Source organism: Giraffa tippelskirchi, chromosome 5, assembly GCF_054371585.1.
Source record: "Giraffa tippelskirchi isolate mGirTip1 chromosome 5, T2T-mGirTip1v1.2.pri, whole genome shotgun sequence".
In the NCBI taxonomy this organism is placed as follows: Eukaryota; Metazoa; Chordata; class Mammalia; order Artiodactyla; family Giraffidae; genus Giraffa; species Giraffa tippelskirchi.
Genome location: NC_137279.1, coordinates 88196485 through 88223931, shown reverse-complemented (window position 1 = coordinate 88223931; position 27447 = coordinate 88196485). Strand labels below are relative to the sequence as shown.

The 27447-nt window shown below is 43.6% G+C and overlaps 1 protein-coding gene and 1 long non-coding RNA gene across 2 annotated transcripts; one reads left to right on the top strand and one right to left on the bottom strand.

The window, feature by feature from the left end:
• Positions 1-3307: 3307 nt before the first annotated feature.
• On the bottom strand, positions 3308-25084 carry LOC145506621 (SLAM family member 7-like). Its single transcript, XM_081491680.1, has 8 exons — positions 25006-25084; positions 19033-19377; positions 16278-16378; positions 16034-16136; positions 15665-15931; positions 14387-14624; positions 6939-6993; positions 3308-3558 (listed from the first exon to the last, which is right to left on the bottom strand). Exons 2-6 carry the CDS (start codon positions 19238-19240, stop codon positions 14590-14592), a joined length of 714 nt encoding a protein of 237 aa, XP_081347806.1. The 5' UTR covers positions 19241-19377; positions 25006-25084; the 3' UTR covers positions 3308-3558; positions 6939-6993; positions 14387-14589.
• On the top strand, positions 14521-17374 carry LOC145506626 (uncharacterized). Its single transcript, XR_014054076.1, has 2 exons — positions 14521-14634; positions 14928-17374. It is a non-coding gene; the product is annotated as an uncharacterized LOC145506626 (long non-coding RNA).
• Positions 25085-27447: the final 2363 nt, after the last annotated feature.

The following is a 27447-nucleotide window of genomic DNA, read 5'->3' as shown; positions in this document are numbered from 1 at the left end:
CCTTAAATTCTTTCTAAAAATAAATCTTCATAAACAGTATTCTTCACACAACCAGAGATACAAGCATCCTAGAAGATAAGACACCATGAGCAAGAACTTCCTGGTGGGGACAGCCTGTCACAGACTAGCCCACAGAGGAGCATGACCCTTTTCTCTACAATTTCATCCTTAGGAGGAAGAGAGAACACTGCAAGACATGTCCACTCATGTATTTATAAAAAATTTTAAAGATACTTTGGGTTCAGTCTGGCTATACTTCTAAGCATGCCCTTTATTTATTTGTTTATTTTTACAGCCAACTCTGTGGCAGAGGTGGGGGTGGGCAGTTGGGCTCCACCGTTTGGAAGGAGGAATGTCAAAGACCCTGTGGACAAGTTTTTTGTTGCACTGAGTCTTTGTTGCTGCACACAGGCTTTCTCTAGTTACAGTGAGCAGGGGGCTACTCTTCGTTACAGTTCATGGGTTTCTCATTGAGGTGGCTTCTATTGCTCTGGAGCACAGGCTCTAGATACACAGGCTTCAGTAACTGCAGCACGTGGGTTTGTAGTTGTGGTGCACCGGTTTGTAGTTGCTCTGTGGCATGTTGAATCTTCCAGGACCAGGGACTGAAACAGTGTCCTTGCATTGGCAGGAAGATTCTTGTCCACTGTACCACCAAGGAAGCCCTAAGTGTGCCCTTTATTACAATTTGTCAAGAAGGTGACCAGAAAGAGAGAAGAGATCACCAACCATAAAATAATAATCTATAATATTGAATATTTACTGAGTATTGACTGTACACAAAGCATCATTCTAAACATTTAAAATATTGGTGTATGTATATATGTATATACACAAACATATATAGGTGTATATGTATATACATATATACATACATATCTATACACTTATTTAATCCTCATAATAAATACAGCCATTTTACACAAGAGGTAATAGGCCAAAGATTATCTTTTACCTTACTGATCTGGTTTGGTTTTGATTTTTGGCTTACAAATAATTCTGCTCTGGACAGCCTTTTAAAATGAATGCTGCTATTGTTCATCTTTTCCAGTTATTAAATCTTTTATTCTTGCAACTAATATCTATTATGCACCATCAATGTGCTCACCACACTTTCAGTTGCTGACAATAAAAATGAGAGACAAAGGTATAAACACTAAGAAATGAGATGGCAGGTAAGAACTGAAAGGTGTGTACCAAGGGCTAAGAAGTGTTTCCTCTTTGCCAAGGTAGTTCTTTATATGAGGTTTGCATAGCCTCACTGGATCAGCTTCCAAAAGCAATGATCCTGGAGCTGAGTCAGTCTGGGAAGGATGCAATTGACAAAAATCCAGGCTAAGAAATGAAGATGAGTTCAAAGGAGAGCGGAGGTTAACAGCTGAGGTTTACCCTTCAGAGATTGTGGACAGCAAGGTGAGTGATGGGGAAGTGGAGAGAGACCAAAGACCAGGAAATTAAGAGGAGACAGCGTGTTGTTGTACTGTAGAAACCAACACAACACTGTAAGCAATTATCCTACAATTAAAAATAATAATAATGTAAAAAAGAAGACAGTTGTGGGGACCAGGATTCCCCAGGGCTAGGAAAACACAGTTTTTGCTCCTGCTTTTCCACACCATTTCCACACCAAACTAGTGAGAAAGGAAAATAAAAAGGGAGTTGGTATTGCTAAGAGAGCTCTTTAAAATGGAGCCAGAAAGTCATTAATAAAATGTGACTTACACATGTCTCAGGCAGGAGGGAATCTTACATTTTGAGCACTTATTGTCCTAATGAAGTCATCCAGAACATCCACCAGGAACTCAGGATACTTATTGGGAGAACTCAAGATTATATTTATTGGACCGTTACTCTGCAATAATTCATGAGAATCTATCTATTTATTGGGCCCCTACCCTAAATAGCTTCAGAGTGAATCACAATTTTCAATAGGCAACTTTTTTTTTTTTTTTTATAAATTTATTTATTTTAGTTGGGGGCTAATTACTTTACAATATTGTAATAGTTTTTGCCATATATTGACATGAATCAGCCATGGGTTTACATGTGTTCCCCTTCCTGGACCCCCCACCCACCTCCCTCTCCATCCCATCCTTCTGGATCATCCCATTGCCCCGGCCCTGAGCCCTTGTCACATGCATCGAACATGGAATGGTGCTCTGTTTCACATATGACAATACACATGTCTCAATGCCATTCTCCCAGAACGTCCCACCCTCACCTTCTCCCTCAGAGTCCATAAAATTGTTCTATGCATCTGTGTTTCTTATTCTGTCTCGCATATAGGGTTATCGTTACCATCTTTCAAATTCCATATATATGCATTAGTATACTGTATTGTTGTTTTTCTTTCTGGCTTACTTCACTCTGTATAATGGGCTCCAGTTTCATCCATCTCAGTAGAACCGATTCAAATGTATTTTTTTTAATGGCTGAGTAATATTCCATTGTGTATATGTACCACAGCTTCCTTATCCATTCGTCTGCTGATGGACATCTAGGTTGCTTCCATGTCCTGGCTATTGTAAACAGTGCTGCGATGAACATTGGGGTACACGCGTCTCTTTCAATTCTGGTTTCCTCGGTGTATATGCCCAGCAGTGGGATTGCTGGGTCATATGGCAGTTCTATTCCCAGTTTTTTAAGGAATCTCCACACTGTTCTCCATAGTGGCTGTACTAGTTTGCATTCCCACCAACAATGTAAGAGGGTTCCCTTTTCTCCACACCCTCTCCAGCATTTATTGCTTGTAGACTTTTGGATAGCAGCCATTCTGACTGGTGTGAAATGATACCTCATTGTGGTTTTGATTTGCATTTCTCTAATAATGAGTGATGTTGAGCATCTTTTCATGTGTTTGTTAGCCATCTGTATGTCTTCTTTGGAGAAATGTCTGTTTAGTTCTTTGGCCCATTTTTTGATTGGGTCGTTTATTTTTCGGGAATTCAGCTGCAGAAGTTGCTTGTATATTTTTGAGATTAATTGTTTGTCTGTTGCTTCATTTGCTATTATTTTCTCCCATTCTGAAGGCTGTCTTTTCACCTTGCTTATAGTTTCCTTTGTTGTGCAAAAGCTTTTAATTTTAATTAGGTCCCATTTGTTTATTTTTGCTTTTATTTCCAATATTCTGGGAGGTGGGTCATGGAGGATCCTGCTGTGATTTATGTCGGAGAGTGTTTTGTCAATAGGCAACTTTTAACAACATTGTGCTTTTTGTCTTTATAAGCCTCTGACTCTTTCTCTTCCTCAGAACATTCTTTATACCCTTTGGGGGTTACCCAAATCAATGTCTCCTAAATTGAAATTCTTTTTTTTTTATTGAAATATACTTGCTTTGTTTTGTCACCCTACCTATTTAACTTACATGCAGAGTGGATCGTGCAAAATGCTGGCTGGATGAATCAAAAGGTGGAATCAAGATTTCTGGGAGAAATACCAATAACTTCAGATATACAGATGATACCACCCTAACCAGGTGGCGTTAGTGGTAAAGAACCCACCTGCCTCATGCAGGAGACTTAAGGGATGCAGACTTGATCCCTAGGTGGGGAAGATCCCCTGGAGAAGGAAATGCAACCCACTTCAGTATTCTTGCCTGGAGAATCCCATGGACAGAGGAGCCTGGCAGGTTACCGTCCACAGGGTTGCAAAGAGTCAGACATGACTGAAGTAAATTAGTGGAACTAGTGTGGAATGCCAGAAAGCAAAGAGGAACTAAAGAGCCTCTTGATGAAGGTGAAAGAGGAAAGTGAAACAGCTGGCTTAAAATTCAACATTCAAAAAACGAAGTTCATGGCATCTGGTCCCATCACTTCATGGCAAATAAATGGGGAAAAAATGGAAACTGTGACAGACTTTATTTTCTTGGACCCCAGAAGAACTGCAGATGGTGACTGCAGCCTTGAAATTAAAAGACACTTGCTCCTTGGGAAAAAAGCTGTGACAAACCTAGATAGCATATTAAAAAGCAGAAACATCACTTTGCCTACAAATGTCCATATAGTCAAAGCTATAGTTTTTCCAGTAGTCATGTATGGATGTGACAGTTGGACCATAAAGAAAGCTGAGCACTGAAGAATTGATGCTTTTTAACTGTAGTGATGGAGAGGACTCTTGAGAGGCCCTTGGACAGCAAGGAAATCAAATTTGTTGATCCTAAAGGAAATCAATCCTGAATATTCATTGGAAGGACTGATGCTGAGGTTGAAGCCCCAACACTTTGGCCACATGTTACAAAGAGCCAACTCATCAGAAAAGACTCTGATGCTGGGAAAGATTGAAGGCAAGAGGAGAGGAGGATGAGATAGTAGGATGGCATCACAAACTCAATGGACATGAATTCGAGCGAACTCTGGGAAATGATGAAGATCAGGAAAGCTTGGTGTGCTGCAGTCCATGGGATCACAAAAAGTCAAACATGACTTAGCAACTGAACAACAACAACAAATAGTTGCTTTACAATGTTATATTAATTTCTGTTGTACAATAAAGTGAATCAGCTATATGGACACATATACTCCTCCCTCTTAAACCTCCCTCCCACCCTACTCCATCCCACCACTCTGAGTCATCACAGACCACTGAGCTCCATTGCTATAGAGTCACTTCCCACTAGCTATCTATTTTACTCATGGCAGTGTGTATATGTCAGTGCTACTCTGCTTTGTTCTGCTTTGACATAAATTGCAGCAAGATCCTTTTTGACCCACCTCTTACAGTAGTGAAAATAAAAATAAAAATAAACAAATGGGACCTAATTAAACTTAAAAACTTTTACACAGCAAAGAAAACCATAAATAAGACAAAAAGACAGCCCTCAGAATGGGACAAAATATTTGCAAATGAATAAACTGACAAAGGATTAATCTCCAAAATATACGAGCAGCTCATGCAACTTAACATCAAAAAAAACAAACAATCCTATCAAAAAATAGACAGAACACCTAAACAGACATTTCTCCAAAGAAGACATACAGATGGCGAACAAGCACATGAAAAGATGCTCAATTTTGCTCATTATTAGAGAAATGCAAATCAAAACTACAATAAGATATCATTTCACACCAGTCAAAATGGCCATATCAAAAAATCTACAAACAATAAATCCTGGAGAGGATGTAAAGAAAAGGGAATGCTCTTGCACTGTTGGTGAGCATGTAAATTAATACAGCCACTATGGAGAACAGTATGGAGGTAAAAAACTAAAAACAGGACTACTATATGACCCAACAATCCTGCTACTGTGCGTATACCTTGAAAAAACCATAATTACAATTCTTAAGACCCTACATAAACTTTTTTTTTGGTCCATACTGCCCACCTTTCATGAGCTTAGTTCTCTGACCAGGGACCAAACCTGTACCCTCTGCAGTGGAAGTGCAGAGTCTCAACCTCTGGACCACCAGGGAAATCCCCTAAATTCTTTTCTTATTTGCAGGTTCCCGCATTATTTTTCAGTTGACACTAGGCAGAACAAAAACCAAGGGGTACACTGACTTGGAGCACCAGGGAGCAAAAGTGTATAAAAGAATTCTCAATTAAAAATGGGAAAGATAAGGAAATGTCCATGTTTCCAATGGTAGTTAATCACTAACCTGAATTACTGTTGCCACCCTGAAAACTGGGATAAGAGAAAAGAGGGAACAACTCTGTGTATTATATATCTCCTCCTGATCCTATAACCATGATCTTATAACAATTGGGCTTCTCTGAATCTCAGTTTCCTTACCTAGAAAATATAGATAATAATTTCTACTTCATAGGTGCATAGTGGGATTAAAGATCAAAGGTAATCATACACAAAAAGGGTTTAACAGAGAATTTATTACATGATAATCATTCAACAAAAGTTATCTAGGAAGCCACTGCCTAATCATACACATTCCATTTGGAACTGAGCCTCTAGACCTTTAAGTATGGTGGCGGTGGTGTAGTCCCTAAGTCATGTCCGACTCTTGAGACTCAATGGACTGGAGCCTGCCAGGCTTCTCTGACCATGGGATTCTCCAAGCAAGAATACTGGAGTGGGTTGCCATTTTCTTCTCCAGACCTTTAAGTATAAAGAGTAGTTGAAGACCTGGGAATAGCTGTTAATCAGACAATTAAAATAGTGAAGGATGTGATAAGAGGTGGTAGACCAGCGCTCACAGATCAAGTGAAGTACTTAACACTCTCCTCTGTTTCATTCGTTTGTTCATTCACACAGCCCAGATCAGAGCCAGACTTCTCCTATTTAAACCTGATACACATGATTTTCGAGCTGGAAGAGACTCTAAGGATAACTCAATGCAACCTCACGTTTCACAGATGAGAAATCAAAACAGACAGAAAACAAAGAACCCTGGCCAAATCCTCAAGGAAAGAAGGTAATTTCAAACAGAAGGTAGTGGTGCAAAAGGAAGGTATTAGGTCACAATTAACCATCTACTTTGCAAATATAGAAGATGCACAGGTGTATCTTGTCAAGTAACAAATGCCAAAGGACAGACACAAGAAGCCATTGTTCTTTTGGAAATTCACCGAAAACTCACTTTCAGAGAAGTAGTTCAAACAGGAGGGAATGCCAAACTGGTTTGCCGAGTTAGCAATATATTTGCACCTGTTGTCAGCTGGTTGTATCGTGATGAGGAAGTCACCACTTTTCCCCAACTAATTCCAGGGTGAAATGAAGCTGGAATTCCATTATGGTACTCCTTTCCTTGGTCCGAAAGCTTTAAACAACCTTTCTAACTGCTCTGTGCCTAATTCAGATTCTTCATCTGTAAACAATAAATTATTATATACATTTACAAAAAATCACTTCACTCGTGACTGACTCTTTGCAGCTCCATGAACTGTAGCCCGCCAGGCTCCTCAGTCCATGAGATTTCCGAGGCAAGAATACTAAAGTGGGTTGCAATGTCCTTCTCCAGGGGATCTTCCCCATTCGAGGATCGAACTTGGGTTTCCTGCATTGCAGGCAGATTCTTTACCACTGAGACACCAGGGAAGCATCTATTAAAAAAAAAAAAAAACAGAGAAAATTATGAAAACAAAAACACAATGCAAACTAGTGACTTCAGGATTTTCTAACAAATTATAAAGCAAGTAGATGTGAGAGTTGGACCATAAAGCAAGCTGAGGACCAAAGAATTGATGCTTTTGAACCGTGGTGTTGGAGAGGACTCTTGAGAGGCCCCTGGATAGCAAGGAGATCAAATCAGTCATTCTTAAAGGAAATCAACCCTGAATATTCATTGGAAGGACTGATACTGAATTGGAGCTGAAGTTCCAATACTTTGGCCACCTGATGCGAAGAACTGACTTATTGGAAAAATACCCCAGTGCTGGGAAAGATTGAGGGCAGGAGAAGGGCGTGCAGACGATGAGATGGTTGGATGGCATTGTCGACTCAAAGGATGTGAGTTTGAGCAAACTCCAGAGAGAGTGAAGGACAGGGAAGCCTGTTGTACTGCAGCCCTTGTGGTGAGGAAGCAATGAACAAAACAAAAAAAGCCTTGGGTCAGCATGCTGCTGCCCCCTCCTGGTGTTAGCTGGAAAACCATGAGTAAATTCCTCCAATGTAGTGGTCCGGTTTGGGGTTTTGTTTGTTTTTTTACAATTTAAAAATTCTATTTAGGAAAAGTCTCTTACTGCGTGCTCAGTCTCTCAGTCATGTTTGACTATTTGCAACCCCATAGACTGTAGCCCACCAGGCTCTTCTGTCTATGGAATTTTCCAGGCAAGAATACTGGAGTGAGTTGCCAATTCCTGCTCCAGAGAATCTTCCTCACCCAGGGATCAAATCCAGCTCTCTTGTGTCTCCTACACTGGCAGGCAGATTCTTTACCACTGCACCACCTGGGAAGCCCCATCTCTTATTTAAAAACACAATAAAAAGAAATTGAAATATTTAGGTACTAGGATTGTATTTATCTGAACTATGAACATATTAATAGATTGCTGATCATAGATTCTTATTATAGTCAGTTGTTTTTATATTTGCCCTTTGAATGAAATATAAAACCATATGAAAAATATCTGTACATTAAGCTTCATGAGAACTTGGAAAAAACATACAACATTTTCATGGAGTAAAGCTGCCAAACTGTATCTACTTAATCCTTCTGAGGGAAGAATATTGAGGTAACATAATCAGGAAAGAAGTCTAAAAAGAACAGAGGGAAAAGAAGGCAGAATGTAATTGTTATAGAAGACACATAATTGCCATAGAAGACTGATAAGAATTGTGGGATAGAGGATTTAGATACTCTAGAATTTCACATCTATTTCTGAACTTTCTTATTGCTTCAAAATTTAAAATAAACATCTGTAAAGTTGTGAATACTGCCCAACTAGACTCTACCCACTGTAGTGTAGACAAACAGAAATGATTGTGTTCCTTCTTCCACAGAGATTTTATTAACAATTCACTCATTCATTTTTTTAATTCACTTACTCAAGGAGCATTTAATGACCACCTATTGTGTTCTATGGGCTTCCCTGGTGGCTCAGTGGTAAAGAATCTGTCAATGCAAGAGACGTGGGTTCAATCCCTGGGTTGGGAAGATCCCCTGGAGATGGAAATAGCAACCCACTCCAGTATTCTTGAGTAGGAAATCACATGGACAGAGAAGCCTGCTGGGCTACAGTCTATGGGATCATAAAAGGGTTGGACATGACTTAGCAACTAAAGAACAACAACAGCACTGTGTGCTATGGCCAAAAAACAGAGATAAATAAGGTGTGACTCCTAACCTCAAAGAGCTCTTATCTGATGAGAAAAATAAATGAGTCAATAAGCAGCTAGACAGATTTGAGTTTGGATAAAGAATTATGGGAACAGAGAAGAGAGAAGCCAGCCAGATGGAGCAAGGGCAACCAGCCCTCTGGGCAAAGGGAGAAGCAGATATGATAGCACAGAGGCACCATAGAAACCACAGGGCATTAATGGCTGTACTCTGGGGAGTGCAGAGAGAGAACAGGTGGGGAAAGCTGTGCAGAAGCCACATTGTGGAAATCTGTTTACTTTTCAATGGAGAAAATCTAAGGAGGCTTTCCCAACAATTTGTTGCTCCATAGTCTAGACCGTCGATTTACTTTTGCATACCAATCATGGAACAATGGACTGGTTCAAAAATTGAGAAAGGATTATGTCAAAGCTGTATATTGTCACCTTGCTTATTTAACTTATATGCAGAGTGTATCATGAGAAATGCAGGGCTGGATGAAGCACAAGCTGGAATCAAGATTGCTGCGAGAAATGTCAATAACCTCAAATATGCAGATGACACCACCATTATAGCAGAAAGCAAAGAGGAACTAAAGAGCCTCTTGAGGAAGATGAATGAGGAGAGTGAAAAAGCTGGCCTAACTAAGATCATGGCCTCTGGTCCCATCACTTCATGGCAAATAGATGGGGAAAAATGGAAACAGTGACAGGCTTTATTTTCTTGGGCTCCAAAATCAATGCAAATGGTGACTGCAGCCATGAAATTAAAAGACACTTGCTCCTTGGAAGAAAAGCTATGACCAACCTAGACAGTGGATTAAAAAGCAGAGAGATCATTTTGCCTACAAAGGTCCATATAGTCAAAGCTATGATTTTTCCAGTAGTCATGTATGGTGTGAGAGTTGGACCATAAAGATAGCTGAGCACCAAAGAATTGATGCTTTTGAACTGTGGTGTTGGAGAAGACTCTTGAGAGTCCGTTGGACAGCAAGAAGATCAAATCAGTCAGTCCTAAAGGAAATCAATCCTGAATATTCATTGGAAGGACTGATACTGAATTGGAGCTGAAGCTCCAATACTTTGGGTACCTGATTCGAAGAGCCAACTCATTGGAAAAGACCCTGATGCTGGGAAAGATTGAAGGCAGGAGGAGAAGGGGACAAAAGAGGACAAGATGGTTGGATGGCATCACCAACTCAACAGACATGAATTTGAGCAAGCTCCAGAAGTTGGCGATGGACAGGGAAACCTGGCGTGCTGCAGTCCACGGGGTCACAAAGAATTGGACACGACTGAGTAACTGAACAACAACAGTAATACAACTGTGACTAATTTACTTCTGAGGGTCAGTCCTTCCTGTTTTCACCTGTTTTTGCAACACAGGAAGTACTTCTGGCTGTACCTAACACTCAGATATACTCAGTTCACACTTCACACCTAAAATAACATCTAATAAACACCCACTTTCCTTAGCTTTTTGTGGGTAAAGGCCAGGGTTTGAGCTTCTTCTCATCTAGATTTCTGAGGACTACAGTAACTCAGGATATTTGCTGAGTCTTCTTTTGCCACTTGCAGGCTTTGTCTAATTGCAGCAAGTGGGGATTACTCTTCGTTGCAGTGTGCAGGCTTCTCTGCTGTGGCTTCTCTTGTTGCAGAGCACAGGCTCTAGGTGCAAGAGCTTCAGCAGTTGCAACACACAAGATCAGTAACTGTGGCTTGTGGGTCCTACAGCACCCGGGCTTCAATAGTTGTGACGCATGCTCTGCGGCATGTGTACACTGACAGGCAGGCTGGTTCCCATCCACTGCACCACAAAGGAAGTCCTTCAGGATCATTTCTATCAGGAATAAGCCTCCCATGTTGCTACCCAGCTGAGGTTAGTGATGAAGTACTCCACTCCCACAAACACTGGTGACTTCTGCAAGATCTCTAAAACAGACTCGGAACAAATTCTTCCTTCTCCCTCATATTCCAATGCCATCCTGTAGCCCATGAGTGAAGGGTGCTGGTTCTCTTCAGATGCAGAGAGTGAACAGTGCCTTGTGACATAGGTTTACATTTTAAGTCTGTGCCTTCAATCACTATGTATTTCCTGTCACAGAGCATGCTGCATAGGGCGCTTGATAGACAACTGTGTGAAGCAGTACACAAGATCACTGACAGCCCCAGAATGACTCCCTCAGTTAGGACATTTTATTATCTTTTGAATAAGCATAAATATTAACTAGTTAATAATGTTGAATTATGCTGAATCCATAATTGAAGCTGGATTTACTGAAAAGATATCCAACAGTGATTAAGTTTATTTGTTTCAACTAAAGCTTCACTGGTTAATCCCTGCACCTTTGTTTAAACTGTTCTGAGGAACTCCCATCTCCGATCTAAGTCTTCCCATCCCCAGTCAATTTAGAACTTTCTGTTGTCTTGTTGTTGTTGTTCTTTATCTCTTTATGTTTTTTAGCATTTTAATTTTTTAAAGTATTACATATATACACACATATGGCCTTTAAAGTTCAACTTAGTAACATAAAACATAACAAAAAATAGCCAACCTCTGCCACACGCCAGAACTTCTGCCTCACATAGGTATCTATCATCAATTCTTTGATTTGTTTCTTATATTCCCTTGATACATAGAAATATTATACCTAGTTCTGCTATTTCTTGAGTTTGGGCGCTATTTATTGACCTCATGCTATGGGAATAGGTATTTGACCGTCTTATACCCTACCCTTCTTCACCTTGCTCACTCCCACCCTACATTTCCCCTATAGCCCTTAACAACACAAAAAACTTTCCACAAAGCCTACCAGGATAGTTGTGACATACCTTTTTGTTAAACTAATATTCAATATATAAGATAATATATATTCACATTTGAGTCAAATAGAGCATTATGACTCCATTTCCTTTCTAACAGCTCTTTGTTTTTCCTAGTACTGATCATTTCTTTCTTCTACTTGTAAAACTTAGCTTAATATGGTCAAACACATCAAGCAATCAAGTAATCTAGCAATTCCACTTTTTCTGTGCCTTCAGAACTCTGAATCCTGCCAGTAGGGGTTCATAATATGTGACTTCAAAAAATGTCACTTCAGGATTTATCCTCTTAGCTACTTTTACATGCAACATACAACAATGATGATTATGTTTATCATGCGTATATTATATCCCTGTATTTATTTATCTTATAACTGGAAGTTTGTACTTTTTAAACACCAGTTCAGCCAATTCTCCCTCCTTCTACCTTACTGCCTCTGATAACCACAAATCTTGTTTACAAAACAGATATTTACAAGAAGCAGATTCACAGACATAGAAAACAAACTTTCGGTTACCAAAGGAGAAGGTGGAGGGGTGATAAATCACTTTGCTGTATACTTGAAACTAATACAATATTGTAATTGACTATACTTCAATAAAAATTAATAAATAAAATTTAAAAAATTTTTAAAGAGTGGAGTCTCTATTCCCCACAGCTCTCTGGCTCTCCCACAAGTAATCCCCAGTTATCTTCAAAGCCAAACATTCCAGGGGCTCATCTTCCCAGTGCAGGACCTCTGCTCTGGGAATCTCTCCATGGGGCTCAGACTGCTCAACTCCCTGGGGAGAACCTTTGTAATTGCAATTGTCCACTCATTTGTGGATGGTCTACCTGAGGATACTGGTCTTGACTATACCATGTCTCACTGTGGCTACTTTCTTGTCTCTTTAGTTGTAGAAAATCTTTTCTGCTAGTCTTCCAGCTTTCCTCATTGATAGTTTTCTGTAAATAGTTATAATTTGTGTGCCCATGGGCTTCCCTGGTGGCTCAGAGTTTAAAGTGTCTGCCCGCAGTGCGGGAGACCTGGGTTCAATCCCTGGGTCAGGAAGATCCCCTGGGGAAGGAAACGGCAACCCACTCCAGTATTCTTGCCTGGAGAATCCCATGGATGGAGGAGCCTGGTGGGCTACAGCCCAGGGGTAGCAAGGAGTCGGACACGACTGAGAGACTTCACTTTCTTTCTTTCTTTCTTTCTTTATGGGAGGAAAAGAGTTCAGGGTCTTCCTACTCCATCATGCTCCATTCTATTCCTTTTTAAAAATGTAGTATCTTCTCATGTTTCTAAGAATATTAAATACAGATTGGGGGGGTATTTTTTTTCTCTTACTCCCTGCATTCTCTCTCTTTCAAGTTTTTTTCTTTTTTCTTTTTTTAATTGATTCTGTTTGTTTGGAGACTCTCTTTCACAGTTTTCCTCAAATATCTTGTGATCTTGGCTGCCTATTTATATTTCAGGATATATCACCAATTACTTTACTAGAATCTTTGTAATGGATGGAGTATGTTAATCCTCATTGTAAGTGAAATAGGAACTAAAGTAATCAGTTGAGAGTGAAAAAAGAGATGTTCAAGGTCATTCTCTCACCTAAATTATACTTTTGGCTCCATTGTTTGCACAAGGTTCAAACTCTAGAGCAATCTATTTAGCACTTCAAAGCAGCTTGCTGTCAAAACCTCCAACTTCTTTCTTTTGCTAGCTATTGAACACTCAAGGAAATTTTAGGCTAAAGATTCCATTTTCTTCTTCCTTTTATCAAAAGCAGAAAGGAAAAAAACACACAATCATATAGGACTCCAATTTTTATGAAACTTCCTAATAGTCCTCAAATCTTAAAAAGAGTGTTCTCAACTCTAATCCATCTAGTCATTCATGTGTTAAAAAAAATATTGAAATATCTACCATAAGCCAAGAACCCTCAATGGCTGAATGCCTTGTGGGGAGGACAGACAAAAAACAAGTAAACTAACAAATTAATGTATACTTACAAATTGTGATAATTTGACAAAACCAACTGGGTACAATGACCCAGGGAGAGTTGCTTAAATGAGGTGGTGAAAGAATGCTCCAAGGAGACAAAATTTAAGTTGAAGCTGGGCCCTCTGAGCCCATTTACATAAATTTTAATAAAAAATAATATCTATGCACAATATTTAATAATCTGATTATCATTATATTATATTTCAAACCATTCAATTTTTCTTAAGTTGAATAAGTCTCTTTTCTTTCTGAACACGTTAAAATACAATTAAACAAAACATAAGCAGATGGTTTTAAACAGAAAATATGTAGCTGTTTCTTCATTGTTTTGAACTCAGTTTGCAAACAAAATCGGTTTCATGCTTTAATCAGCACAAGTGTTTCTCTCTCACACCTGGAGATTTGGTGATCAGGTCACACTCCTCTTTCTTTCTCTGTGTAGACTTCCTTATCTGTGTTTCACAGAGTGACCTTCTTTTCACATTCCTACCCTTGGCTTTTCCACATGTCAAGTTCAAAATCTATTTAATCTGCAAAGCTCCCAGGATCAAAAAGGGAAGAAACTCTTTCCTCAGGCAGCAGGGTAGGAAGGAACCTGAATTAACAATGATCACAGGTTAGGAGTTGGGTAAAAGGAAGAGAAGGAAAGAAACAGGAAGACAGAGAAACAGGGGGAGGAATTTTCCAGGAAGAAAAGTCAGAGGTGCAGGGGGAGCTAGAGGCCCCTTGAGGAAGCTGTATCCTCCATCCCTGGGGGATGGAGTTGAAATATCCTCCAGGCCCCATAGGGAGGGAGAATGCTAATGGCTGAAGCCAATTATCCTTTTTCCTTGTGTCCCATTACACCCAGCACAGACTGCCCTTAAATACTTACCAAATTCACAGTTTGACCATCTATTACAAACTGGATATTGGAGGTGCAGAGAAAGGTAAGCATGGGCTTTGTCATGATTCCGTTGAGGAGACACGTGCACGAAGGCCATTCTACAGCGTGCTCCGTGTGCTTCTAAAGTCGTTCACTAGAGTTAGCTGAAGATGGCGACGACTGTAACTGTGGGTTCCCCAAGGGGTGGGAATTTATCCAGACGTCTTCTTCACTGTATCTTCAATGACTAGAACAAAGTAGGCCTTAAAAATGCTCTGTAAATGTGTGTTGCTTATGAACAAAGAGGTGCTAAAATATTTGTACTTTAGATACTGGACAGACACCATAGTATTTTAAGTAGAAAAGAAACACAAACATTTCTTTCATTTAGAATTCCCCTAACAGCACAATCAGGAGGGTGATTGGGAGGGGAGAGAAGTTAGGAGACCAGGTGAAGAATATGTGAAGTGAGGAAGGTGTGAGCAAGGGCAGGTAGCGTGGGGAAGATAAGAGTTCTAAATAACGCCTGACTTTCTGTCTTTGGCAACAGGAAGAAAAGAAGAGGTGTGGGGAGAGGCCTGGGCAAAGGACAGCATCAGTCCTGAAAAAGACTGTGGCTGGAGAGAAAAAGTCCGGGAGAGAGCGGCCCAAGTGGCTGAGGAAAGCAGGTCAAGGATAACAATTGAGGAGTAACCCATGAGCTTAGTCATCAGGACGCCACTGGGACAAACCAGTCACAAGGAGTTGAAGAGTGGACGGTTGGTGAGGAACCAGAGACAGGAAGCAGAGACAACCGCTTCAGAAATCAATGGAAAAGACGAGAGGGACAGGTGTGTTGGGACTGAGGTGGTTTCCTGCCGTGGCCTGTGGAAGCCAGGAGAAGCCACCCTTGCCCACCAGAGGAACACAGCCCCAGTGCTTCTCAGAGCAGCTACAGGCAAGGAGGAGGGCAGAAGCTTCACAGGCAAGGAGGACACAGGCAAGGAAGTCTGGGGCCCCTCCTCCAGGGGCTCTGCAGGACTGAATGGGGTGAGTGAAGCAGCTTTCCTCAGGGAGTCCCAGGAATGAGCCATTACCCAGCTGAGCCTGCCTCACGTCTAGGCACAGGGCCGACAGAAGGTGGGCAGAGCTCCAGAGTTCTCATCTCCTGTCACCCCAGAGACACTCCCTGTTGCAAACTAATCCAGCCCTTCTTTTGTTCAGTCATTCCCAGAGCCCCAAGGAAGGCAGGCAGGCATGCTGAGAATCTGGACTGGGAGAGAAGGGTTCTCAGAAGGAAGCGGTTACCTGAGCAGAGAGCCCTGACAGGGATGGAGCTGGAGTTCTGGCTGATGGGGTTCTTGACTGTACAGTGATAGCTGTCGCTGACTCCAGATCTCCAGGAGACGCTCATAGTGGTGCCCCCGTGTGACACAACCGCCCCCTGGCCTCGAGGATCCCAGCTGTATTGAATATCCTCTCCAGCCTGGTCCAGCGAACAAGCCAGGGTGACGAAGCAGGTCCCATCCTTCACGATCTGAAAGCTGGCCGTGATTTTGAGCTCCTGCAGTCTCTCTGTGCCAAGAAGGGAAGGTTCAAGCTATGAGAAGGCCCCAGCCTGGCCAAGGAGAGGAGAGAGAAGTTCAAGTTCAAACATAATCCCTCTAACCCCCTCACCATAGACATGCAGGATGAAATCTTTGGTGATGTTGATTGGGGGACTCTGCAGAGTTATCCAGGTTCTATAGGGGCCGGAGTCCTGCAGCCTCAGGGAGCTGATCTGAAGAGAGTAGTTGTAGCGGGGGATGCTCAGTTGCTGGCTATAGGGTCCCTGAGTCCCAGCAACCAGGATTGGCTCCCCTGCCGGTCCTGGTCGCAAAATAGCAACAGGGCCTCGGGAGCTTCAGGTAAACTTTTCTACCTCCTGCCCCACTGGGACCTCCAGGGGCAGAGTGGCTGACTTTCCAAGGGTGCCGATCACTGTCTCCCCTACTGATTCCTCACCGCCCAGGACTTCTGGCCCTGCAGATGGAGAGAGAAAACCACAGCTTCTGCGTCAGGGCCTCCCTGCCCGCTCAGGGCAGCCACAGGTCCCAGCCAGCCCCTCCAACCTCCCCGTCGACTCCAGTGGGTCTCCCTCTCCCCGACCACCTGGACACACCCTGGCCCACCCACTGTCTCTCAAGTGTTTGCCTTTCTCCTCGGGGCCTGAGGGGACAGGACTCCTTCCTCCACCTCCCATTTCAGAGCTGTCAAGCAGGGTACATGCTCGGATTCCAGGTACCTGTGCATGAAGGCGACACCAAGATGGGAGCTACTGTTACTGACTGGGTTCTTGACCATGCAGGTAAAGTTCAGAGCACTGTTCCCAGGCCTCAAGGTGACTCTGAGGACAGACCCTCCAAGAGACACAGCAGTCTGGGGTCCCAGAGGTGTCCAGCTGTAGGTCACTGTCCCTCCTCTGCTTTCTGCCACACATGTCAGGATGATGAGACAGTGTCCATTCCCACTAATCCTGGTGCTCACTGTGACACGGGGCTGGGCTAGCTGCTCTGTGTGTCAAAAAAAGAACCTACTGAGGACTGGGAAACTGTTCTGGGCCTTCCCTTCACGCGGCAGAAGTAGGAAGTGCTGCCACCAAGACCCTGCACCACCCTGAATACACATAAGAAACACAGAGGTAGAATCTGCTCACATCTATTCTAGAGCTTTGGGCTTTATAAGACGTGTCACTGAATATCTCCTCTGATTCTTGGAACAATAGTATGAAGTAGTAGCTTCATTGATGGGTTTGATCTCCTTGAAGCCCAAGGGACCCTCAAGGGTCTTCTCCAAAACTACAGTTCAGAAGCATCAATTCTTTGGAGCTCAGCTTTCTTTTATGGTCCAACTTTCACATCCATACATGACTACTGTAAAAACCATACCCTTAACTAGATGGACTTTTGTTGGCAAAGTAACATCTCTGATTTTTAATATGCTGTCTATCTCCTTAGCTTAGAAATAAAAACTTTTTCCTACCTGGGCTTCCCTTGTGGCTCAGCTGGTAAAGAATCTGCCTGTAGTGCGGGAGACCTGGGTTCAATCCCTGGGTTGAGAGGATCCCCTGGAGAAGGGAAAGGCTACCCACTCCAGTATTCTGGCCTGGAGAATTCCATGTCCATGGGGCACAAACAGTTGGACACCCCTGAGCGACTTGCACTTTCCTACCTGCCAGCAAAGCTGTCATGGGACAACCGTGACTTGGGAAATGCCCCGTGAAGCATGAAAATCTGGCCTTTTATCATCACTGTTGCCCCAGAAACCGCCTCTGGAAGAACCCAACTCTGCTCAGTTAGCACAGCCTTATAGCCTGCTCAGAATCCACACTGAGCTCGTCCTACCAGAACATCCATCAGCACAGTGAGAGGGGCTCTCCCACCATCTCTGGGTGAACAGCCCTACCCCAGGTCCCAACAGCCCTCCACCCAGTGTTCCCTTGCTCTGTCTGAGGAATGGGCCACAGTCATTCCAAGCCAATTTATGACAGAAATGCTTTCACCCCAACCATGTGAATCTGACCAGGGCAATTCTGTCAACCCAAGTTAAAAAAAAAAAACCCTTCATCTAGTAACAATAGGAATATTCCCTGTTCCATAACCCAGGAAAATGTATGAGAAGGTTCTCCACTTTCCCACAATCACTCACCTTCCTGTGTTCATCCTCACTTTTCATTGGTACCTTCCTGCCATGGCATCCTGGTGAACTTGCCATCCACAGCACCCTTGACCCTCAGGCAAAGACTGGAATCACAGATAATCCAAGTCTTGCAAAGGCCTTGTGATCCTCCCAGAACATGAGAGGTGGGTGGCCTGTGAGTCATTATCTTGAAGCCAGCTCCCACAGGCCTCCCACTGGTCTCTCCTGGGAGGCTGTCATGAGACTGTTTCTGTCTCGAGGTCTAACGCTTCCTGCTCCATCCCCACAGAACAGAGCTGCTGACTATGAAACTTCTCTACAGTCTAGAACTGGCTTCTCAGCAACTCCCATTATGGTCATCTGGCCCCTTTAGCCTCAGTGTCATCCTTTCTGGGCTGTGGGATGAGGACCCAGGGATCTGAGACCTTCGGCTCCTCTCCCTCTCTACATAAGTAATAAGCAGGCTAAATCTAAAAGTACCTGACTGTGTCTCCACTGGCCACATTGCTGCTGTGTGTGCCTGGCACCCCCGCCCCACTGTCTCTATTGTAGTTTCCCCTGCTAAAACAATCACTGACATTTCCTTGACGAATATGATAGTAGTGTTCTCCTACATCTGTACAGAGCTTTACAAAGCTCTTTCCTGTGAATATTATTCTCACAAAAGGTAGTGTTCTATTTTATTAGCAAGGAGGAAGCTCAAGGCCTCACAATTCAGCTGTGGCAGAAGCTGATTCTCAGGGCCCGAAATCCCATTCTCTGCCCAAATGCAGGGATTCTACAGCAGTTGGTCTGGGACACATCCAGCCATCAACATTTTTGAGGATATTCTCCCAGGCAAATCTACTTTCTACGTTTTTCTCAGTTAAGCACATGTTAGCCTCATAATTAGAAAGAAAATTATAATTGTTTCTAAAAGGGAAATGGGAAAGGCTATAAAAGTGACTGAAAGACAGGCTCCACACACACCCACCTGTTGCCATACCCCAGACACTCACCATAGACGTGCAGGCTGTACTCCCTGGTGTGGGTGATGCGGAAGCTCCGAAGATTAACGTGGGCTCGGTAGGAGCCCGCGTCTGCCCAACTCAGGTGGCTGATCTGCAGTGAGAGGTCTGGGCCCACCACCACACTCAAACGACCCCAGTACCGCGATTCTGCCTGGTGAAAGGTGTCTGGTCCTCCAGCTTCTACCAAGGTCACCATGGCTATTGCCCCAGGGACTGAGCGACATACTCAAGAGATGCTCTCCACCTTCTGTCCATCCTGTAGCTGCAGGGGCAGAGTGACTGAGCCCCCCAGGGTCCCAGTCACCACCATGGGGGCTCTGGAAGCCCCTGGTCCTGCAGGCAGAGAACAGCCTGTTACATTGAAGGCTCACAGCACCTGAGGGAGAGTCAGGGCCATGATTAGTATTCCTATTTTACAGGTGAGAAAACAGACACCCACAGAATTTAGGTGCCTTGCTCAAGATGACATTGCTAGTTATAGACAGAACTAGAACTCAAGAGGGATTGATGCAGAAGCTGAAGCTCCAATACTTTGGCCAACTGATGTGAAGAGCCAGCTCATTGGAAAACACCCTGATGGTGGGAAAGATTGAGGGCAAAAGGAGAAGGGGATGTAAGAGGATGAGAGTCTATCACTGACTCAATGGACATTCTGCTGCTGCTAAGTCACTTTAGTTGTGTCCGACTCTGTGCGACCCTATAGACAGCAGCCCACCAGGCTCCTCTGTCCCTGGGATTCTCCAGGCAAGAATACTGGAGTGCGTCACCATTTCCTTCTCCAGTGCATGCATGCATGCTAAGTCGCTTCAGTCATGTCTGACTCTGTGCGACCCCATAGACGGCAGCCCACCAGGCTCCTCTGTCCACGGGATTCTCCAGGCAAGAATACTGGAGTGGGTTGCCATTTGAGTTTGAGCAAATTCTTGGAGGTAGTAGTAGACAGAGAAGCCTGGTGTGTTGCAGTCCTTGGGGTCGCAAAGAGTCAGACATGACAGTGACTGAAAAACAACAACCACCACACCACAATGGTTTCCTTCCACATTTATATTAATTAATTAACATATAAGGAAATAATCAATGAAGACTGTCCTAAAGGTTGCAGGTACTAAGTGTCCTGGAGAGTAAGCAAAATCCTTGGGAGAGGCCCTGGTGTCAGGGGAGGGAGGTGGATAATCTCTACTGTTTCTGTGAGTCCATCTCTTGCCAATTCAGAGAAAAGGAACAGAAATCACCCAGCCCAGTCGCATCCAGGCAAGAACTGCCTTGCAGCATCCCCTATAATTGCTTATTTGGCCACTTCTGAGACAAAAGCCAGCTCCTCTCAGGTGCAGCCAGAATCTGGGAACATATCTTTCTAGGGCAGGAGGGCTAGTATTGTGCTGGCCAGGCCACATTAACCATGGTGAGAGGGACAAAGCATTTGGATACCAGTCTATAAAGCACTTGAGAGAAGAGTGTAACTCCAGGGTACTAGTCAGACTGCCCGAGTTCAAGCCCTTGCTCTACCAAGTGCTAGCTGTGTGATCTTAGACAAGTTACTTAACCTCTCTGAGTCCAAGTTTTCTAACCTGTGAAACAGGGTTGCCATCTTCCAGGATTTTGTGTTAAATGAGATAATCACATAAATACCTCACTATGGTATTGTTCAAGATACCATATGTCACTGATATGTCACTGAGGGCTTCCCTGGTGCCTCAGATGGTAAAGAATCTGCCTGCAATGCAGGAGACCTGAGTTCGATCTCTGGGTCGGGAAGATCCCCTGGAGAAGGGAATGGCAACCCACTCCAGTATTCTTGCCTAGAGAGTTCCCTGGGCAGAGGAACCTGACCGCCTATAGTCCATGGGGTCGAAAAGAGTCAGACACGACTGAGCGACTAACACTCACGCACTCTTTCAATGTCACTGAAGTAAGTTGGTGTCTATATCTTTTTGCATCCTCACCAAAACTAGTTAGCGCTCTTATAGAGAACTCTATATATTAAAAAAAAAAAAAAAAAACAACCCACTCCAAGTAGTGCAATCCATCTCTATTTTTATAACACTGACATGAGTCCCAGGAGGCAGAAAGTCTGAAACTGACTCAGGTCTGCTGCATAGCTGTTTAAAGAGAAAATGATGCCTGGCCCAGTGAGGGATGCAGGTCCTGATTTAAACTGGAATCCAGAAGTATTGGCTACATCACCAATTCTGAGCCATGTGGTGAGATTTTACTGCTGAAATTTGAACTGAGAAGTCCTGTGATAGCAGCTGTGGTGACGAGGAGTAGGAGAGAGCTTGCTGTGCTGTGAGAGTGGGCATTCCACACTGGGGGACATGCAGTGTCCTATGTGCCCACCACAGAATGCACCCTATGACCTGGTGTTCCTTCTTCCCATGCAGCTCTTCTGGCTCCACTTGGAGGAATGTGCGAGTTGACTGGAAGTATGCCAAGGGAGTGCTGACATCAGATGGATCTTCCTGATCCAAGTTGGCCCAGAACCTGCAGTCCAGCCTGGAAGAATTCTATCCTTGATCAAGGAGCTATGGTCACCCTTGAGTACAGTGATTCCTTAAACTTAGTTCAAGTGCTGCTTCCTTTCTGGGGCCTTAGCTGAGCTCCATACTTCTGGTCCAGCCATGCCTTCCTCCCAGTTTCCTTCAGCCTATGGAAGCATCACTAGGAACAAAGCTAGTGGAGGTGATGGAATTCCAGCTGAGCTATTTCAAATCCCAAAAGATGATGCTGTTAAAGTGCTTCACTCAATATGCCAGCAAATTTGGAAAACTCAGCAGTGACCATAGGACTGGGAAAAGTCAGTTTTCATTCCAATCCCAAAGAAAGGCAATGCCAAAGAATGTTCAAACTACCACACAATCACACTCATTTCACATGTTAGCAAAGTAATGCTCACATTTCTCCAAGCCAGGCTTCAATAGTACGTGAACTGAGAACTTCCAGATGTTCAAGCTGGATTTAGAAAAGGCGGAGGAACCAGAGATCAAATTGCCAACATCTGTTGGATCATCGAAAAAGCTAGAGAGTTCCAGGAAAATATCTACTTCTGCTTTATTGACTACACCAAAGCCTTTGACTGTGTGGATCACAACAAACTGTGGAAAATTCTTCAAGAGATGGAAATACCAGACCACCTGATCTGCCTCCTGAGAAATCTGTATGCAGGTCAAGAAGCAACAGTTAGAACGGGACATGGAACAACAGACTGGTTCCAAATTGGGAAAGGAATACGTCAAGGCTGTATATTGTCACCCTACTTATTTAATTTATATGCAGATTACATCATGTGAAATGCCAGGCTGGATGAAGCACAAGCTGAAATCAAGATTGCCGAGAGAAATATCGATAACCTCGGACACGCAGATGACACCACCCTTATGGCAGAAAGCAAAGAAGAACTAAAGAGCCTCTTGTTGAAAGTGAAGAGGAGAGTGGAAAAACTGGCTTAAAACTCAACATTCAAAAAACTAAGATCATGGCATCCGGTTTCATCACTTCATGGCAAATAGATAGAGGGGAGGAAATGGAAACAGTGAGAGACTTTATTTTCTTGGGCTCCAAAAATCACTGCAGATGGTGACTGAAACCATGAAATTAAAAGACACTTTCTCCTTGGAAGAAAAGCTATGACCAACCTGGACAGCATATGAAAAAGCAGAGACATTACTTTGCCGACAGAAGCCCATCTAGTCAAAGCTGTGGTTTTTTCAGTAGACGTGTATGAATGTGAGAGTTGGACTATAAAGAAAGCTGAGCACTGAAGAATTGATACTTTTGAACTGTGGTGTTGGAGAAGACTCTTGAGAGGCCTTTGGACTGCAAGGAGATCCAACCAGTCCATCCTAAAGGAAATCAGTCCTGAATATTCATTGGAAGCACTGATGCTGAAGCTGAAGCACCAATACTTAGGCCACCTGCTGCAAAGAACTGACTCATCTGAAAAGACCCTGATGCTGGGAAAGATTGAAGGTGGGAGGAGAAGGGGATGACAGAGGATGAGATGATTGGAAGGCATCACCTACTCGATGGACATGAGTTTGAGTAGTCTCCGAGAGTTGGTGATGGACAGGGAAGCCTGGCGTGCTGCAGTCCATGGGGTCCCAAAGAGTCAGACACAACTGAGTGACTGAACTGAACTAAACTGTGCTTTTTGTTGGTTTGTTTGTTGGCTTACTTCATTCTGCTTCATACAAATAGCTGTGTTGTTTGTCTTTCCCCATAGTTCATGAGTTCCCCAATGAGAGGAGAAGGTAGAAGGGAATTAGTATCTGAGCAATAAAGTAGAGTAAGACTGATGGTTTAGCCGAGTGGCTATGTGCAGTGGGATGTGTGTAGAACTTCCTTTTCTGAATCCTGTTTCTGGCTTCAAGTGAGGGAAAGAGACATAAAGGGATTAGCTCAGGACATGAATCCTCAGTGCCAGACACTGTGTCAAGTGCATTAAGCACACTATTTTATTTAACCTTCACAGCAATCTAGTAAGGTCCATATTCTTATTCCCACTTCACAGATGAAGACCATGTGACTCAAAGAGCTTAAAAAGCCTACTTGCCCAGAGTCGCTGGCTATTGGAAGCAGCAGAGTCCACATGAAACCCAAGTCACCTGCCCCCAAAGCTGATGCTCTGTCGACTACCCTGTGCTGCCAACAGCAGGACTGTACCCCACCTCACTCCTCCCTGTGTACCACTCACCTTTACCCCATCACACACAGCACAGGACCAGCACACGAGAGGCCTCAATAGATGTTCCTGGAACTGAACCCAAGAAATATGAACATTTTTTTTAAGGCAAGATCTGTCTCACCCATTTCCTTGTCATGTGCCCAAAGGATGCCTCCATGGACAATGATCTCCAAGGGCCTGACCTGGACACCACGGAGGAAGGGAAGCTCATTGATTCATTTGCTCTGTGGGAGGACAGGAAAGTGGCAGCAAAGGGAACCTGACAGGAATCCGTTCTCTGAGTTTCAATTCTGTGAATTTGGTTGGAGACAGTGTGGTTTTGAGTTTCCTTGTTGCTTCTGAATTCCCACAGCTGCACTGACTTCCATTCTCACAGATCACCAGCTGTGTGCCAGAAGGTGTCACCTCATGTCTCAGTTATCTTCTGTAAAGTGGGCTTAATACTCTCTGCCTTATCTATAACACAAGATTGTTGGGGGAATCAGACTATTTTAAATTTGAGTAAAAGTTCTTTATAAACTGCCAAATTTTAAATACCTCTAAGGGATTCTATGGCAGGCTTAGGGCACACCCTGAAGTCTAGTGTGGGGGCCACCCTGAGGTCAGATGACCATGATAACTAATGCAAGCTGTTTTCCTCCCGAAGGAGGATGAAAGCGAAAGACTGAAACTCAGATGACTAAGAGCAGAACCTGGTCCCCCACCGTGGGTTTCTCAGGAGCTCTATTCCCCTGGCCTCCGGTTTCCAAGCCTGTCTTCTGCCACCACTCAGGTTCTTGGGGGCAGGGGAAGGAGCAGTAAGAACTCAGAGGGACAGGACCTGTCACAAGGTGCTAGGTTCGAGATCACCTACTGATGTCATTTGTGGGATAGGAAAGACCAATTCACAATAAAGGTGACTCACGAGGGCAGAACGGAAAAAAGGCATGAGAGGATCATGCTTGAGATGGCAAGATGCAGACGAGGTCCCAGAACTGACTGTAGCAGATCCTCTATCTCAAGTCCCCAGCTTCAGTCTGTCTGGGGACGTCCAGGCTCCTTGTGACTCACTAGCAGTGTGAGAGTGACAAGACACGATCAGGGTTTGCATGATCTGAGATGATAGTACACACACCTCACACACACTACTTTCCTCCCTGCCTCAAACACATACACAAGCACATACACACTGTCTGGCTCCCAGTGAAGCAACATCTTCAGTGACAATGACCTATTGCTAGAGAAACCCAATGTGCAAGGAGGTAGAGGTGCCTGAGAGGCAGCGGCAGGGACAGACTCACCAGTGGGAAGACCAAGGAGGATCAAGGACCACAGGAGAGAAAAGCCCATCCTATACAGCAGACTGGCCCGCCTCAGGATGGCCGATGGACTGTGTGTATGTAAATGTCCGCCCACAGACATTTCTCATTTTTAGAGCTCACTTTAATCACATGTAGCTTTTGCATTACAGGATATGAAAATAAAGGGACATGAAAGAAAGAAGCATGAGAAGCAGCAGAGTGAGCTGTTTAAAAGCCAAAGCTGACCATGTCTCAGCCTTGCTTTAAACCCTTCCAAGGTCCCCCACCCCTTATAAGCAAAAGTCTAACTAAGGTCGCAGTCCTGGAGGACAAACTCCTTCAGGATCTGCTGGCTTCCCATCTTGAGCTCAGTCTCATGTTCTGTCACCAAGTCTCCCATCTAGGACTCCCCATACATGATTTCTTACTGCTGGAAATGGTTGCTGCAACTTGGTTTACTGGACTACCCTACTCCCTGCCACCTAGTTCACCTTTCTCCAACACCCTCCCATTCCCCCATTAAAGTTGTAACCACCTTGGGAAAGACTTCCCTGAAGCCCCAGGCTAGAGCAGGTGCCTTCTTCTGGGCCTCTCAGTTTCCCTCTTTTCACCTCTATGGCTATATCCACCTTGCTTACCATAAAAGTCTGCTTACTTGCATACTCTTTCCCCAGTATGCTCTCAGCTCCTTGAGGGTCAGGTCTACCTTACATCTTTTAGTTCCTAGTGCCTAGCTCAGCATCAGCATATAATATGAATTTAGTTCCTACATACTGTACCTTCTTTAGCCCAGAAACAAGGCTGGAAGCATCCAGGTAGATGTGTGCCTACATCTACCTCCAACCATGAAGGACTACCAGATATTATTTTGCTCTCTTGGCCTGTTGGTGGCATGGTTGAGGGAGTTGTCTTAAAAGTCCTGATCCGTGGGTGGATGGAGGGAAAAGGTAGAGTTGGGGCAGGTATAGAGATCCCTCCCCTCTTCTTCACACCTAAGAGTCCTGATGGCTTTGTGAGGCTATGCAAACTCTGCTGACATCTCCATGAGGATGTGATTTGACTAGTGTCCCCCGTTGGCTTCCTTACTCCTCAAATTTTGACAAGCATCTCCCTAGTCTTCAGTGTGTGGTGGCTATATGTCCTGACAAGACTTGAGGATCCATGCTGCTTTTAAGAAGGTCACAAGTGGTCTCCCATTGGTCACATGCTATAGACCATTTGGCCCTTATATTATGTGACTGCTTGGTGGAATTTCATATTGCAACCCTCCCTGTTTGAAACCCTCTCTTGGGGGTGCTCCAGGATGCTACTCTCACTGGGTTCTCCTCACTCATTTATTCAAGGCATTGCACTGAGACTGCTGATTCAAAGATGAAAAGAAGTCTCTGCAAGCATGTTGTTCACAGGCCAGTGGGAAAGAAAGTCACATCAATAGAAAAATAAAGTGATGTGGATGACTTAGCCTGGGGATTGGATGCAGTGGGATAGGTGGGAAACTTTGTGATCTGAATCCTGCCTCTGCTGCTTGCTAGCCCTGTGATCTTAGCAAACTACTTTCCAATCAATAAGACTTCCCCAAAGATGGTTTTAGTGCATATAAAATCATTCATAGGCTATATTGTTTTTAAGAATTCATATTCAGTTTATTAAAAACAAATTAAAAACCTTGGTCAGCCTTAAGGCCAGTTCAGCTTACAAATCATGTTGGTCTATTTACAAGTCAAGAAACTTTTAGCAAACCTTTCTAGGGACTTTTGATAATAGTTGACTGGTTTTACAAATGTATAAACTGATTCTCTTAAGGACTTCAACCTTAAGAGAAGGCAGATCACTGCCTTGTCATGGCAAAGGGGCTTGCATAACTCAATGAAGCTATGAGCCATGCCATGCAGGGATGCCCTAGATGGACGGGTCATAGTGGAGAATTCTGACAAAACATGATCAACTGGAGGAGGGAATGGCAAACCACTCCAGTATACTTGCCATGAGAACTTCATGAACTGTATAAAAAGACAAAAGGATATGACACCAAAAGATGAGTCTCCCAGGTCTGAAGGTGTCCAATATGCTAAAGGGGAAGAGCAGAGGACAGCTACAAAGTCCCAGAAAGAATGGCTGGTCCAAAGCAGAAATAATGCTCAGTTATGGATGTGTCTGATGATGAAAGTAAAATCTCATGCTGCAAAGAACAGTATTGCACTGCGTAGGAACCTGGAATGCTAGGCTCATGAATCAAGGTAAATTGGATGTGGTCAAGCAGGAGATGGTAAGAATAAACATCAACATCTTAGGAATCAATGAACTAAAATGGACAGGAATGGGCAAATTTAATTCAGATGACCATTATATCTACTATTGCGGGCAAGAATCCCAAAGAAAAAATGGAGTAGCCCTCATAATCAACAAATGAATCTGAAATGCAGTACTTGGGTGCAACCTCAA